The following is a 13982-nucleotide window of genomic DNA, read 5'->3' as shown; positions in this document are numbered from 1 at the left end:
GGATGTGGGTATCTCAAGCTTCCTTTCAAATAAATGAAAATAAGTAAATAAGTAAGTAAATAAATAAATAAATAAAACCTGGGGACGGTGCAGTAGCCTAGCTAAAGTCTTTGCCTTTCACGCGCTGGGATCCTATATGGGCGCCAGTTCTAACCCCTACTGTTCCACTTCCCATCCAGCTCCCTGCCTGTGACCTGAGAAAGCAGTTGAGGACAGCCCAAAGCCTCGGGACTCTGCACCTGCGTTGGAGACCCATGAGAAGCTCCTGGCTCCTGTTTTCAAACTGGCTCAGTTCTGGCCATCGAGGCCACTTAGCGAGTGAACCAGCAGATGGAAAATCTTCCTCTCTGTGTCTCCTTTTCTCTGTATGTCTGCCTTTCAATAAAAATAAATGAATCTTCTAAAAAATAATAAAAAGTTATAAAAGTGTGCAGTACTCTAGTGTGTAGTGCTCCATTTTAGAGACCATAATGGCTCTAGCCACATTGGCTTTCTGCAATACTTCAGGCTAATTTCTACCTCAGAGTTTTTACATTCCTCGTTCTCTGTCTCTGGAACATTTGTTCACCAGATTCTCATTGATTAATTCCCTGTGCCATTTAGGTCTTATTTCTTAAGAAACCATGACTACTTTGTCTCCAAATAAACTCCCTCCCAAGTCTCTGATCACAGGTTATTGTTCTGGGTTTCTTCTTGACATCTCTTATCTTTGAAATGATAACGCATCCAGCTGTAATCTTGTATATTGCTTGTCTTCCCAATCAGGCTGTAGCTCCATGCACAGCAAGACTTCAGCCATTTTTTGCAGTGTATCTCCAGTGTTTATGAAGATGTCTGGAATGCTGTGGGTATTCAACACATACTTCTTTTTTAGTGACTCTTACAGATAGTGAATCTCAGCAGACGGTGATTTTATCCATCAAGGAAAGATACTGGATTCTATGACTTCTGCCATAGTGTGTTTGTGTTCTCCCAGAACTCATATGTGAAAATCTAATCCCTAGGCCATAGAATTAAGAAGTAAGGACTGGGGCAGGTGTGGTAGTACATCAGGTTGAGCCCCACTTGGGATGCTAGTATCTCATACTGGAGTTCTAGTCTAAGTCCTAGCATCTCTACTTCTGTTAATGAATCCTGCATGGCAGTTCAAAAGCCTGAGTCCCTGCTGTCCACCTACAGCATTCAGATGGAACTCTGAGCTCCTGATTTCAGCCTGGTCCAGCCCTGGTTTTTGTAGGCACTAGGGGAGTGAACCTATGGATAAAAGAATTCTTTATCTTTGCACTGTTCCATACACATGTATGTGAATATTTACAGTAGATGGGTGAAAATTTACAACCCAAATGCCCATGGACCCATGAATGAATAAACAAAATGTAGTTTATATATATATATTTAATAGACTATTATTAGTCATAGGTACTTATCATTCAACAATATGGATGAATCTTGAAAACAAATGTAAGTGAAACAAGCTAGCCACAAAAGACTGCACATTGCATGATTCTATTTATATCAAATGTTCAGAATAGGAAGTTCATAGAAATAAAAAAAAACAGATTAGTGGTTTCCAGGACTTGAGGGAAAGGAAATTCTGGAATGTGTATGAGGTTTCTTTAGAGTGATGAAAATATTCTGGAATGAGAGCGTGAGATGGTTGTACAATCCTGTGAGCTATACCAAAACCACTGAAGTTTACATCTGAAGATGGTTAAAATGCTATGTTTAACATGAGCTTTACCTAAATAAAAGTTTTTCTAGATACAATAAAAACTGTAAACCATATAGAGTGTTAGGTAGGTGAGGACAGGAATAATTATAGTAGGAATTGAAATTTGATACTGATTGCGATTGATAATTTTGATGACTATATAGGTTTGTCCAAATATATTAGTTGAATAGGAACAAAACACTTAATAAACCTACAAATATTTTAAAGACATGGTTCTCCACATTCCCTCAGCTCTCTATGTGGACTATGACTCACAGCATCAACATTACCTGGAAATTTTTTAGAATTCCAAATTGTCACTTGCACTCGGGACATGCTGAACCAGAAATTGTAAGACTGAAATCTGCGGTTTAACAAGCCCATCAGGTGATTGTTACACATCCTAATGTGGCGAAACCACTCTCATACACAAATGGTTATTACACAGACTTCTAGATCAGCTGGATTTCTGGTTTTCATGAACTGCACCCACAGGAGATTAAGCAACTTAAACCAATTCACTCCTAGTGTTCATTATGTCATTATGGGATGCCCACAAACACACATTCAACTAGTGCTGGGGGCAGAGAAAAATAAAGTATTTGAGGAAAGCTTTCAGAGAATGTATTGTGAATATACTGGTCAGAAGGAACACACTACCTCTGACTTTTTAAAGACTCCCAGGCAAAGGTACAAAGGCCTTCTGAAATATTATAGTAAAGGTGAAAAAGACAAGTTAAACAGAATAATGTTTCAGATGCCTTTGCATAATAACTCAAGAGCTTAAGAACTCACTAAAACTAGTGGGACCCTATGCCAGTTCTATCCCACCCCAGCACATGCATGGGATAGGACATGCATGCGATTTATCAGAAACATTCAAAAGCTACATGTCCAACATCCTATCTTCACTTCACACATACAGAAGTATATAGGCAGGCACCACCTCCAGACACTGACACAGGGTTGTTAGCTTGCATGCACAGGCAGTACTCAGCTAGAAACAAGCTCACTCTTGAGTTTTAACACTGGGACAAGAAAAAAGGATAGGATGACCAGGGGAGGGAAGGGCAGAGGAGACGTGGTATACACCAGGATGAGTCAGTACCGTCATTCTGCAGAGAACCAGCTGCACCACTGTTGAAGATTTGATCCACGTGATTCAGTATGAACTCAATCACCACCTGCTGGACCCGGACTGCAAGGAAGGCTGCGTCCCCATTGCAACCAGTGGCTTCGATTTCTCTAGACCTGAACCACAGGGAAAACACAGTGGGTGAGTCTGTTTCGCAACTGAGGCAGCGGGGGAACCAGTGAGCCTTTTGCACAATTTTCATTTCCTAAATGTACAGAGCCTGTTAATTTGCTCAATGCTTTAACTACTTGAGACCAATTAAATGGACTGCCCAAAAGGCTTTGAAATACAACACAATTTACCTGATATCTAAAATTCAAACAATTTACCAAGTACTATAAATTGCAAGGTTATAAATGTTACTCTATGAATACACAGAAATTAATTTTTTCCTTTTATAGCATCACTCACAATTAGGAAAGTCATCATTTATGAAGTAACATGAAGTAGATGAGTCAGGTTATAGCCAGTTATGAATCACCCTAACCCCTCCAAAGCTATGAAATGCCTGCCAGTAAGCCCCCAAAGTAAGAAAGTCCTTTTCAGGAAATAGCATATATTGTATCAGTGAAACCCTGGAATCAGCTGGCAAACACCACTGGAAAGGAGTGATTCCAAGTAAGTGGGCAAAGATCTTAGGATGTGGAAATCACTTTTAATTCATATGTGATACAAATGACCACTTAGCTGCAGGCTTGTAAGAAGGGGCTTCAGATTTGAAGAATACCATCTTCATTTCGATTGGCGAGCTGCCCTTTGTCCACTGAGGTGGTGAGATGAAGTGGTTACCTGAGGAGGTTTGGGGCCCATACCAGAGCCAGGTTCCTGGCATGCATGTTGGTCTGGCTGCTGAAGGAGGCGATGCGTGCCAGGTGGCGAATCAAGTATTCCAAGGTCCTGGAAAGATTCAGTTTTTTTTTTTTTTAAACAAAGTAAGTAACTTTGGTATATGACATCTGGAGATAATTCTAAGTTTGGCTATGAGAGGCTCTAAATATTTCCTATCTTATGGATTTTGAAGGAATAGTGGGAAGATGTCAAGATTGATGGAAATAATTTTCTCAGCCATAGGCATACTGGTTTCAGGAGAGGAAGGGAGATGGTCTTGTGAGATATTAACTGAGACCCATAGAAAACCAGCCAGAAATAAACTCAGTTATAGCACCTCTGAGAGCCTTTCACGGGGGGCAGAATCGTTGGCACACAACCTGGAAAGAGGCTCTCTTTTGGGGAGTATCTTCCAAGAAAGATTTCTTTGGGCTGCAGGTACTAGTTTAAGGGCCTCATTTCATACACACAAAATATTTAATACTGTTAGGAATTTCTTCTTATACCACATCAAAATATGTCCCTGTGTAAACAATGGGCAGCTGTGGGCCCGGCGCAGTAGCATAGCAATTAAAGTCCTCACTTTGAACACGCCGGGATTCCATATGGGCGCCGGTTCTAATCCCAGAAGCCCCGCTTCCCATCCAGCTCCCTGCTTGTGGCCTGGGAAAGCAGTCGAGGATGACCCAAAACTTTGGGACCCTGCATCCGCATGGGAGACCCAGAAGAAGCTCTGGACTCCTGGCTTTGGATTGGTTCAGCTCCAGCCGTTGCGGCTGCTTGGGAAGTGAACCATTGGACAGAGTATCTTCCTCTGTCTCTCTCTTTTTTTTTAAAGATTTATTATTATTGGAAAGCCGGATATACAGAGGAGGAGAGACAGAGAGGAAGATCTTCCATCCGATGTTTCACTCCCCAAGTGAGCTGCAACGGGCCAGTGTGCGCCGATCTGATGCCGGGAACCAGGAACCTTTTCTGGGTCTTCCACGCGGGTGCAGGGTCCCAAAGCTTTGGGCTGTCCTCGACTGCTTTCCCAGGCCACAGGCAGGCAGCTGGATGGGAAGTGGAGCTACCGGGATTAGAACTGGTGCCCATATGGGATCCCGGTGTGTTCAAGGTGAGGACTTCAGCCGCTAGGCCATGCCGCCGGGCCCTGTCTCTCTCTTTGCATATCTGCCTTTCTAATAAAAATAAATAAATCTTTAAAAAAATGGGCAGCTGTAGGCAACTGGGAGGTGGTAAAATGAGGGACTCACCTGTGAAAATGAAATAAAAAGATGGCATGATGTAAGGGATGGTACTGCTGAGCAAGCAGAGGATCAGTCAGCCAAGTGCTCAAGAGCTATATCAGTTGGTTAAAAATCACCTGGGTTCCCACAGGTTTGTATAATGCTGTGAATCTGTGAGAACCAGGGATGCCACTGTGAGGCTGACTGCCTGTAGGGCCCTGGAGAGCCTCATGGCCTCCAGCATCAACTGCCCCCAAGAAAGCCAATGTCTCCTGAATTTGCTCCTTCTAGTAATGCCAGACTGCTGCTTTGATACTGTATCACATGGACATTTCCTTTCCCAGGGTTCTTACCTATAATGGGATGGGGGAAGTTCTTGGATAACATTTTGGATTCTGGCCAGTCGGCCTTCTTCTGGGCAATGTGACACAGCCGCCTATAGAGAAGAACATGAAACAGGCCAGTGAAGACATGTGTGGATATCCACTTGTGTAGGCTGGCATTATGCAAGCCCCTGATTCTGCAGGCTCACTGCTGTGCCCAGAGGTTGCCCTTCCAAGTGGCATGTGTTTCCATGAAAACTACCAACTGGAGGTTCATTTGTGAAATATGTCACAGTGTATGCTTGCAGTGATGGGGTTGAGTAGGAATCTGTAGGGTCTTGGTGTGACTCATACAGCACGGGGAGTCACAGGGACTCTCACTTCGAGATAAATAGAGATAAGGTTAGAGAGATGACAGGGTGGTGTGGCTATATTCAACTGTCTATCTTATGGATATAATTAGCCAGTCCTCACCTCACCTGTGACTATCCAGATATCTTAAACACTCAGTTTCTACCTGTTCTAGGTTCTAGGAAGAAGGGAAGACTTGCTTTCCTTGGTGGGATAAGTTTTGTCCCTACAGCACAGTGACCTTGCCAGGATTTGCTCTCTGGCTATTTCCTGTGTGGGTATTTTGTTCTCCTAGCAGCCTAAGGGCCTTCCAGGGGAGGTAGGAATGACATGCAAGTAGTGTGATTGCAGACTGGTCCACCTCATCTCTCACAAGCTAGGAATCCCTGGGCAGAGTCCTATGGTCCTGGTTCTGCCCTCAACCTGAGACTCTGACATACCTGTGGGGCAGAAGTGCCCAAGGCAGTGTGTGGGTGCTCATGACCTGCCAGTGTGGGAGCAGTAGTCAGCAGCAGTCATAGTTTTCTTTCTTTTTAAAGATGTAATATACATACATTAACAGGTTTTCAAAAAGTTCATGGAAATGCGTGTTTTAGAAACCTTCAAAAATTATTTTGTACCAAAATCAACTCATCTCTTAGTTTTTTTTTTTCCGTGAACTTTCTAAGTACTCTTGTATTTCCTCCAAGTATTGGAAACTTGTTGTACACTTGAATGTAGTGAATGGAATAATTATGCAATGCATCCTCAGTTTGATAAACACTAACCCTGTAATACAATACTAAGATGCTAACTGTGGTGATGGCTTTCTTAATGTGTATTGTTCACTTCTACTCACCTACATACACTTGTCATTTTTCTACTTGTATGTAAACACTGAAGCTGACATTTTCCAGAATGACAAAATCTTCAGGCTGGCTGAAGTGAAGGGAATTAACTTTACTGGGCACTTTCTGTTTTCCAGGCCATATTTTAGGCCACATCTGCTGTATATACTCCAGTCTAACTCAGAGGACTCTTTGCTCCTAACCAGACATGGACTTAGCCCTCTCCCCCACAGCTGTCTCCACCTTTATGCATACTGCAGGATGTTATCTACTGAAGTTGTCGATTGTCAGTTTCCTTTGCTGAAGCATGAGCTCTGTAAGCTCAGGAATATGAAGAATCCCACCGTGCACAACACTACCTGGCACATAGTAGGAGCTCCTTACTTTGGCCAACTGTATCCATCAACTTTCTTCCTCTTTATTTTCTTGAAATTTAATTGAAGTAAACATATATACTGAAGTCCATCATTTTAGAAGGCAATTAAAATTCTCCACATGGAAAATTTCAGGCCTCATTTCCTATGCAAAAGTGGGGACAAATGTAGGCTTGGGGGTGTTAGCCACAAGTTCCCCAATCTTCTGGTGGGTTTGCAACCAGAGAATATACCTACCCAGTACAAATAAGATCTCTGCTGCAGTCTGGCTTGCTAAGATACGCAGGGTGTAGGGGCAGCAGCAAGAATGGAGCCTCTAGGAAGCAAGCCGACACCTCCCTTCATCAGAGCTGCTGCTTAGACAAGAGCACGGCCTGGTGAAGAGGACTCTGGCTCCCCCAAAGCAGGGAGATGCTCATAAGAGGAACGGAGGGAGGGACTGTAGATTGCAGTGGTGGTACCTGCCACACTCCGGGCACTGAGCAAGGAGTGGGGAAGACCCTCTTCATCTTTCAGCAAAACCAGGATCAAGCTTTGCAAACCTTTGCACCACACCACTATATAAAAGGTGTCTGGGGAATAAAGCTGTAGGTCAGTTAGTCAGCCCTCAATGGAAAGTTCCTTTACCATGCGGAGGCTCTGACTCATCTTTTTCCTCTGAGCAGGGCAGGGCTCCCTCTAATGCCACAGTGCCATTTGGGTTTGGCCTCTTTCTTCACTGACAACCTCTCCTCCTTTCTCCCCAGTATCCAGGAGAAGCTCACTACATTTTAGATTTTCTCCTGCACGGATGGGTTCTCTGCAAACTTATTTTTTAAAAAGGTTTATTTTATTTTTATTGGAAAGGCAGATATACAGAGAAAAGGAGAGACAGAGAGGACAATATATCGTCTGATGGTTCACTCCCCAAGCGGCTGCAATGGCTGCAGCTGAGCCAATCCAAAGCCAGGAGCCAGGAGCCAGGAGTCAGGAGCCAGCAGCCTCTTCCTCCGGGTATCCCATGCAGATGCAGGGTCCCAAGCCTTTGGGCCGTACTTGACTGCTTTCCCAGGCCACAAGCAGGCAGCTGGGGCTTCTGGGATTAGAGCCGGCACCCATATGGGATTCTGGCGTGTGTAAGGAAAAGACTTTAGCTGCTACATTATCGTGCCAGCCCAAGTTTTATTTATTTATTTATTTTATGTTCTTCTCTTAGGATAATAGAACCCATCTTTGAGCAATTGCGGGGGAGTTTAAATCTTTTGCCCATGTCAACTTTTTTGCCTGTAGAAGAATCTCACTCAATAAGAGTGGGCCTGTTTTGCTGGTGGCAAAACCTTGAAAGTTCCAGAATGAAAGCTATAACCATTTGCCACTGACAAGCTTCCAATTTCTTCGAGGTCTCTTACAAAGACTGAAATCTGGTCCTTGTAGTAGAGCCCTCACTTAGGATTCTCTGTTTATCCACAGTTCACCTCTTCCCCTGCAGCTCAAGTCCTGTTTCCAGGCAGCCCCATCGCCAGAAAGACCAACACAAACAACCTATGACCGTCCCATCTACACCCCAGCATTGACATAATTTTTTGTTAAGTATTTAACAACAATTTTAAAGTCATTTTATATCTTAAATTATTTTGAGTCACTGAATGTATTATTTAAAGAGCAATTCATGCAAGTAATTTTTATAAAGCAAAGTAACCATTAGAACAGACAGATCCTAGCTTGGTAGCCTATGTCTTGCAAAAGTAGCATTTCATCTGAGTCATTAAAAATAGTTCTTCTTGGGCCTGGCATGGTTGCCTAGTGGCTAAAGTCCTTGCACACGTCAAGATCCTATATGAGTGCCTGTTCTAATCCCAGTTGTTCCCATTCAGCTCCCTGCTTGTGGCCTGGGAAAGCAGTCGAGGTTGGCCCAAAGCCTTGGGAGCCTGAACCCACATGGGAGACCCAGAAGAGACTCCTGGCTCCTAGATTCAGATTGGCATGGCTCTGGCTGTTGTGGTTGCTTGTGGAGTGAATCAATGGACGGAAGATCTTTCTCTCTGTCTCTGCTCCTCTCTGTATATCTGCCTTTCCAATAAAAATAAAATAAGTCTTTAAAAAAAAAAAGAACAGACCGTCAGCTTTTTTCAACCACTCTTCCTTAGTCTCCAGATGCAGCTGCCCTGTGTCCTTCCAGATAATGTGTATGTGATACACACACCTTTCTTCGACCTACTGGATCAAGTGCTGTCCTCCCTGAATACTCTTACTCCAGCCTCCATCATTTCATTAATGCCAAACACTCTGAAATACATGTATTCTTGGCTGCACCTGCTATCTCTTTTGGTATCCCCTTTCCTCAGATACTTACAATTTCTTCCTGTACTTTATCCTTGTCTCTCTTCAACTGTTGTCTCATAAAAAGACCTCTGGTTATCCTACCTCCCTAGGCCCTGAGTTATAAACCCATAGAACCTATCAACATCTCATAGACGATCTCTGCCTTATATTTGCCTGTCATTTCTCTCCTCCATGAAAGTATAAATTACACAAGAGCAAGAGTTTTTTTTTCTATCTTGCTCAGGCTAAATTTGCAGCATCCAGAACTATGCCTGCAAGGTACTCAAAGCATTTTTGTTGAAGAAAGTAAGTTAAGTGAAAAATTCAATATTTTGCTTTGTGCTTCAAAAATGCTAATCAGCCGCATGTATGACACACTTTCAGAACACTATCACCTTGGACCATTTCCCATTGTGATGAAAACTAGCATGGCAGCAGCCAGTGCTGTGGCACATTGAGTTAAGCTGCCTGAGACACCAGCATTCCATATGAGCATCAGTTTGCCTCCTGGCTGCTCCACTTTCAGTCCAGCTCCCTAGTAATGTCCTATCTGGGAAAGCAAGAGAAGGTATTCTAAGTCACTGGGCCCCTGACACCCATGTAGGAGGCCTGGACAAAGTTTTAGGCTCCTGGCTTTGGCCAGATCTATCTTTCTTCCTATTTTCCTCCCATCTGTCCCTCCTCCCTTCTTTCCTTCCTCTCTCAAGCCCTGCCTTTCTAATTAATTAATTAATTAATTAATTAAACACAACTTCGGGGGGGAAACAAACAGCCTGGCTGAGGCAGCCCCTCAATGAAAAGCTAGTAGCAGTGTGAACAACCTTCCTGTTTTGTTGAGATGGGAAGGTATCCGGTGCTATGGCTCCCTCAAACATTACTATGGGGTGAGCCACTGGAAAACCAAGTCAACTACTGTGAGCTCACATCCAGTCTGTCTTTGCCTGTGGCCAAGCGATAATTGCAGACCTCAAGCAACATTTCCAATGATGCATGCAATGTTAGCCAAACTGTCAGCAAACATTTACTAAGTGAAAGTTGCAACATTTTTTTTTCAGTAACTGAAAGCAGAGGGAGTACAGAGAACAGAGAAAGACAAAAACAAGCAAAACACAGTTCATATTCTCAAGGAAACTTACAATCTAAAGAGCGAGACTGATACATAAATAAATGAATTCACTATGAAATCAATAGGTCACACTTTTCCAAGTTGTCCTTCCTTATTATCTCAACCCAGCAACTGTGCCTTATTATGGGTATATTTTCTAGCTGGATCAGCTGAACAAAATTCAGTTTTTTTCTAAAATGAATTTTCTGTGATTAAAAATAAAATGTAATTTAATAGACTGAATAATTAGTCTCAAACAGCAGAACCTAATTTTTGCAGCCTGCAAATGGAACCCTATTTGGAAAGAGTCTTTGCAGATATTATTGAAAGGTCTTTTTCCTTTCACTTTTTTGTTTATTCATTTGAGAGGAAGAAAGAGTGGGAAAGGAGAAGGAGGGGAAGAAGTGTCCTACAAGAATCAAGGGACAAAAGAGGAGGCACAGAACAACCGGGTCTCCCTCCTGGGGAGTGGGAATCTGCTGCCTGAACCATCAGGGCTGCCTCTGAAGGTTTTCATTAGCAGGCATCTGGAATGAGCTGAGGATGGGGATCAGACCAGTCACCTTGGTGAAGAATTACGTGTCTTAACTGCTAGGTCAAAACTTGCCCCAAGTGAAGAATCCTGAGTGTAGATGGTCCTAAATTATCTATATGAACTCTGAATGCAATCACAGATGGCCTTCCAACAGGACAGCAAAGGGAGATTTCACACAACAGAAACAGGAAGCAGCAATGTGGCCACAGAGGCAGTGATAGGAAATGGTGTGACCACAAGTCAAGAACTGCCATCAGACAACAGAAGCTGGGAAGGGCAAGAAACGTATATTCCCCAACCGTAGGCATCTGCCTAGGTTGTCTCCTCGCTAGGCAAGTATTATACTGCTGGGAGAAAAGCAGCAATAGCTAGCAGGCACTCTAGGCCTGGTTAATGCCAAATCTGTGCTAACTACACTAGTATGCCAGCATGGCTGTCTACTTTTTTTTTTTAGAGATTTATTTATTTTTATTACAAAGTCAGATATACAGAGTGGAGGAGAGACAGAGAGGATCTTCCGTCCATGATTCACTCCCCAAGTGACACCAATGGCCGGTGCTGTGCCGATCTGAAGCCAGGAGCCAGGAGCTTCTTCCCACGTGGGTGCAGGGTCCCAAGGCTTTGGGCCATCCTCAACTGCTTTCCCAGGCCACAAGCAGGGAGTTGGATGGGAAGTAGAGCTGACGGGATTAGAACCTGCGCCCATATGGGGTCCTGGCGCATTTAAGGCGAGGACTTTAGCCGTTAGGCCACCGCGCTGGGCCCGACTTTTTTTTTTTAAAAGATATGAAAGGAAAGTGGCAAATGCTGAGCTGGGACATGCCACTCTGGCCACCAAGCTGGAGAGGTGGGGCTGTAGATTGCCCACGGAGAGGGATCTGGGGACATATTAGAGTGGGAGCAGCTGAGGGAATGCTTGACAGAGGAGGAATGACTCTTGGGAGCTTCCACGGACCAGGCCACTGTGTTTGCAGGTAGGTGAGAGATCTGAGACAAAGTGGTTTAGAAAGGGGAAAACTAGAGGGCATGTTTTGGTCAGGTCATAGGACCCACTAATGTGGGACCCAAGCCTGAGTAAATAGCATCACCTGCATCCCATTGGAAAACCTAAAAGATGGGATTGGGCATGGCTGCGTGGGCTAGATGGCAGTATTTGCTGCATGGTTAGAGCACAGAATGGGCCATGTCAGAACAGAGTTCCAGATGTAGAATTAATAGATAAAGGAGTCTGAGCTAGGGAGTAAGCATCTAGCCCATGGTTAAGATGGCCACATTCTCCTAGGAGTACCTAGATTACGATCCCTGCTTTGGCTCCTGACTACAGCTTCCTACTCAATGTAGACTTCAGGAAGCAGCTGGAATGGCTCAAACACTTTGTTTCTGCCACTGTCGTGGGATATCTGGATTGTACTCCTGGTTTCAGGCTCTGGCCCAGCCCACCACCGGCCCTTGGAAATAAATAAAGAGTGGACTAGCAGGTAGGAGTTCTGTCTTTCTCTCTCTGCAACGTAAAAGGAGAAGAAAATAAGCACTTTAGAATCCACACAATAATTTTAAGTGATTTTCTGGGATATTCAGGAGCTACTCCTTCAGTGGAAAACTAATCAGTTGGACCTGGCGTGGTAGCCTTGTGACTAAAGTCCTCACCTTGTATATGCTGGATTCCATATGGGTGCTGGTTCATGTCCCGCCTGCTCCACTTCCCTTCCAGCTTCCTGCTTGTAGCTTGGGAAGCAGTAGAGAATGGTTCAAGACCTTGGGACCCTGCACTCATGTGGGAGACCCAGGAGAAGCTCCTGGCTCATGGCTTTGGATCGGCTCAACTCTGGCCATTGCAGCCACTTGGGGGTGTATCAGTGGGTGGAAGATGTTTCTCTCTGTCTCTCCTCCTCTCTGTACAACTGCCTTTCCAATAAAAAATAAATAAATCTTTATATTTTTATTAAAATTTTATTTTATTATATAAAAGTAAATAAATCTTTATATTTTTATTGGAATGGCAGATAAAAATATAAAGATTTATTTATTTTTTATTGGAAAGGCAGTTGTACAGAGAGGAGGAGAGACAGAGAGAAACATCTTCCACCCACTGATACACCCCCAAGTGGCTGCAATGGCCAGAGTTGAGCCGATCCAAAGCCATGAGCCAGGAGCTTCTCCTGGGTCTCCCACATGAGTGCAGGGTCCCAAGGTCTTGAACCATTCTCTACTGCTTCCCAAGCTACAAGCAGGAAGCTGGAAGGGAAGTGGAGCTGCCGAGTTGAGAACCGGCGCCCATATGGGATCCCGGGGCATTCAAGGCGAGGACTTTAACTGCTACGCTATCGCGGGGGGCCCCAAAATAAATAAAATCTAAAAAGAAAAAAAAGAAAAGAAAAGAAAATTAGTCAGTCTTAGGACAGGCTTGCCGGCATGAAATAGAAGCATTAACATTTTTAAGTCCACAAAGGTAATACATAAATAACTGATAATTTTAAAATAATTTTCTATGAAGTATGTATTATAGTTCATTTCTTATTTATTCATGAGAATATTATGTGATTATTTTGTTTATTAATAAGATCATATTCTATATTATTTTATTCTAGTTTTAATAGTTATTCATTTGCCTTTAACTAAATTTTGTATTTTAATACAGAAAATAATTTATCTATTATTCAATTCATTAGATTTTTCCTTTGTGATTCTTTCTATTGCTTTTCCTGCTAGAAAATTCTGTACCACGGAATCTTCTGAATGGTAAGGATATGTAACTTGATTTCTCCCTTCTGTAACTATTTTGTCCTACACTGTTTCTAGAACTGTTTCTGTTAAGTTTTTAGAGTTATTTTCTCAAACTTTTCAAGTTGAGTTATCTAATACATGAGCCTATTTAAGTGCTATCTCTATTTTTAAGTAATGTGGGAGTTATGAGACAGAATTTTGAATCTTTACCTGCACTTATTATCTCATCCTCTAATCCCTGGCAAGATTCTCTTTGAGTCTGAATTTATTGTATAAGAGACAAAACTACTTCAGAGGGTTATTTTGATCATTAATTCAAGTAATACTTTTCATGTGCTTATCACAGAGATTAAACAATATATTTATTATAATCATCATTATATAATTAATATTTTTCCTATTTTCTCATTCTATTGCACTTTTGCTGCACAAGTAGGTTTAAATGAATTATTGTGACATATCTCAGAGCATGCACATATCTCAGAGCATGCCCCACATCCGGGACTCGGAGTGGGCGGGAAACCGGGTGGGGCTTCCCC

At 43.0% G+C, this 13982-nt stretch overlaps 1 protein-coding gene across 1 annotated transcript in view; it reads right to left on the bottom strand.

The window, feature by feature from the left end:
• ARHGAP31 (Rho GTPase activating protein 31) overlaps positions 1–13982 on the bottom strand; it is a 120465-nt gene that overhangs the window by 24313 nt on the left and 82170 nt on the right. The window contains exons 4-6 of the mRNA XM_004577882.3: positions 5257–5339; positions 3636–3743; positions 2820–2962 (exon numbers count right to left, since the gene is read on the bottom strand). Coding sequence (XP_004577939.2) covers positions 2820–2962; positions 3636–3743; positions 5257–5339 — 334 coding nt within the window. The remainder of the gene's footprint in view (positions 1–2819; positions 2963–3635; positions 3744–5256; positions 5340–13982) is intronic.

Source organism: Ochotona princeps, chromosome 3 (genome assembly GCF_030435755.1).
Source record: "Ochotona princeps isolate mOchPri1 chromosome 3, mOchPri1.hap1, whole genome shotgun sequence".
Taxonomy (NCBI): Eukaryota; Metazoa; Chordata; class Mammalia; order Lagomorpha; family Ochotonidae; genus Ochotona; species Ochotona princeps.
Note: the sequence above shows the minus strand (reverse complement) of the source record. Positions and strands in the feature narration are given on the sequence as shown.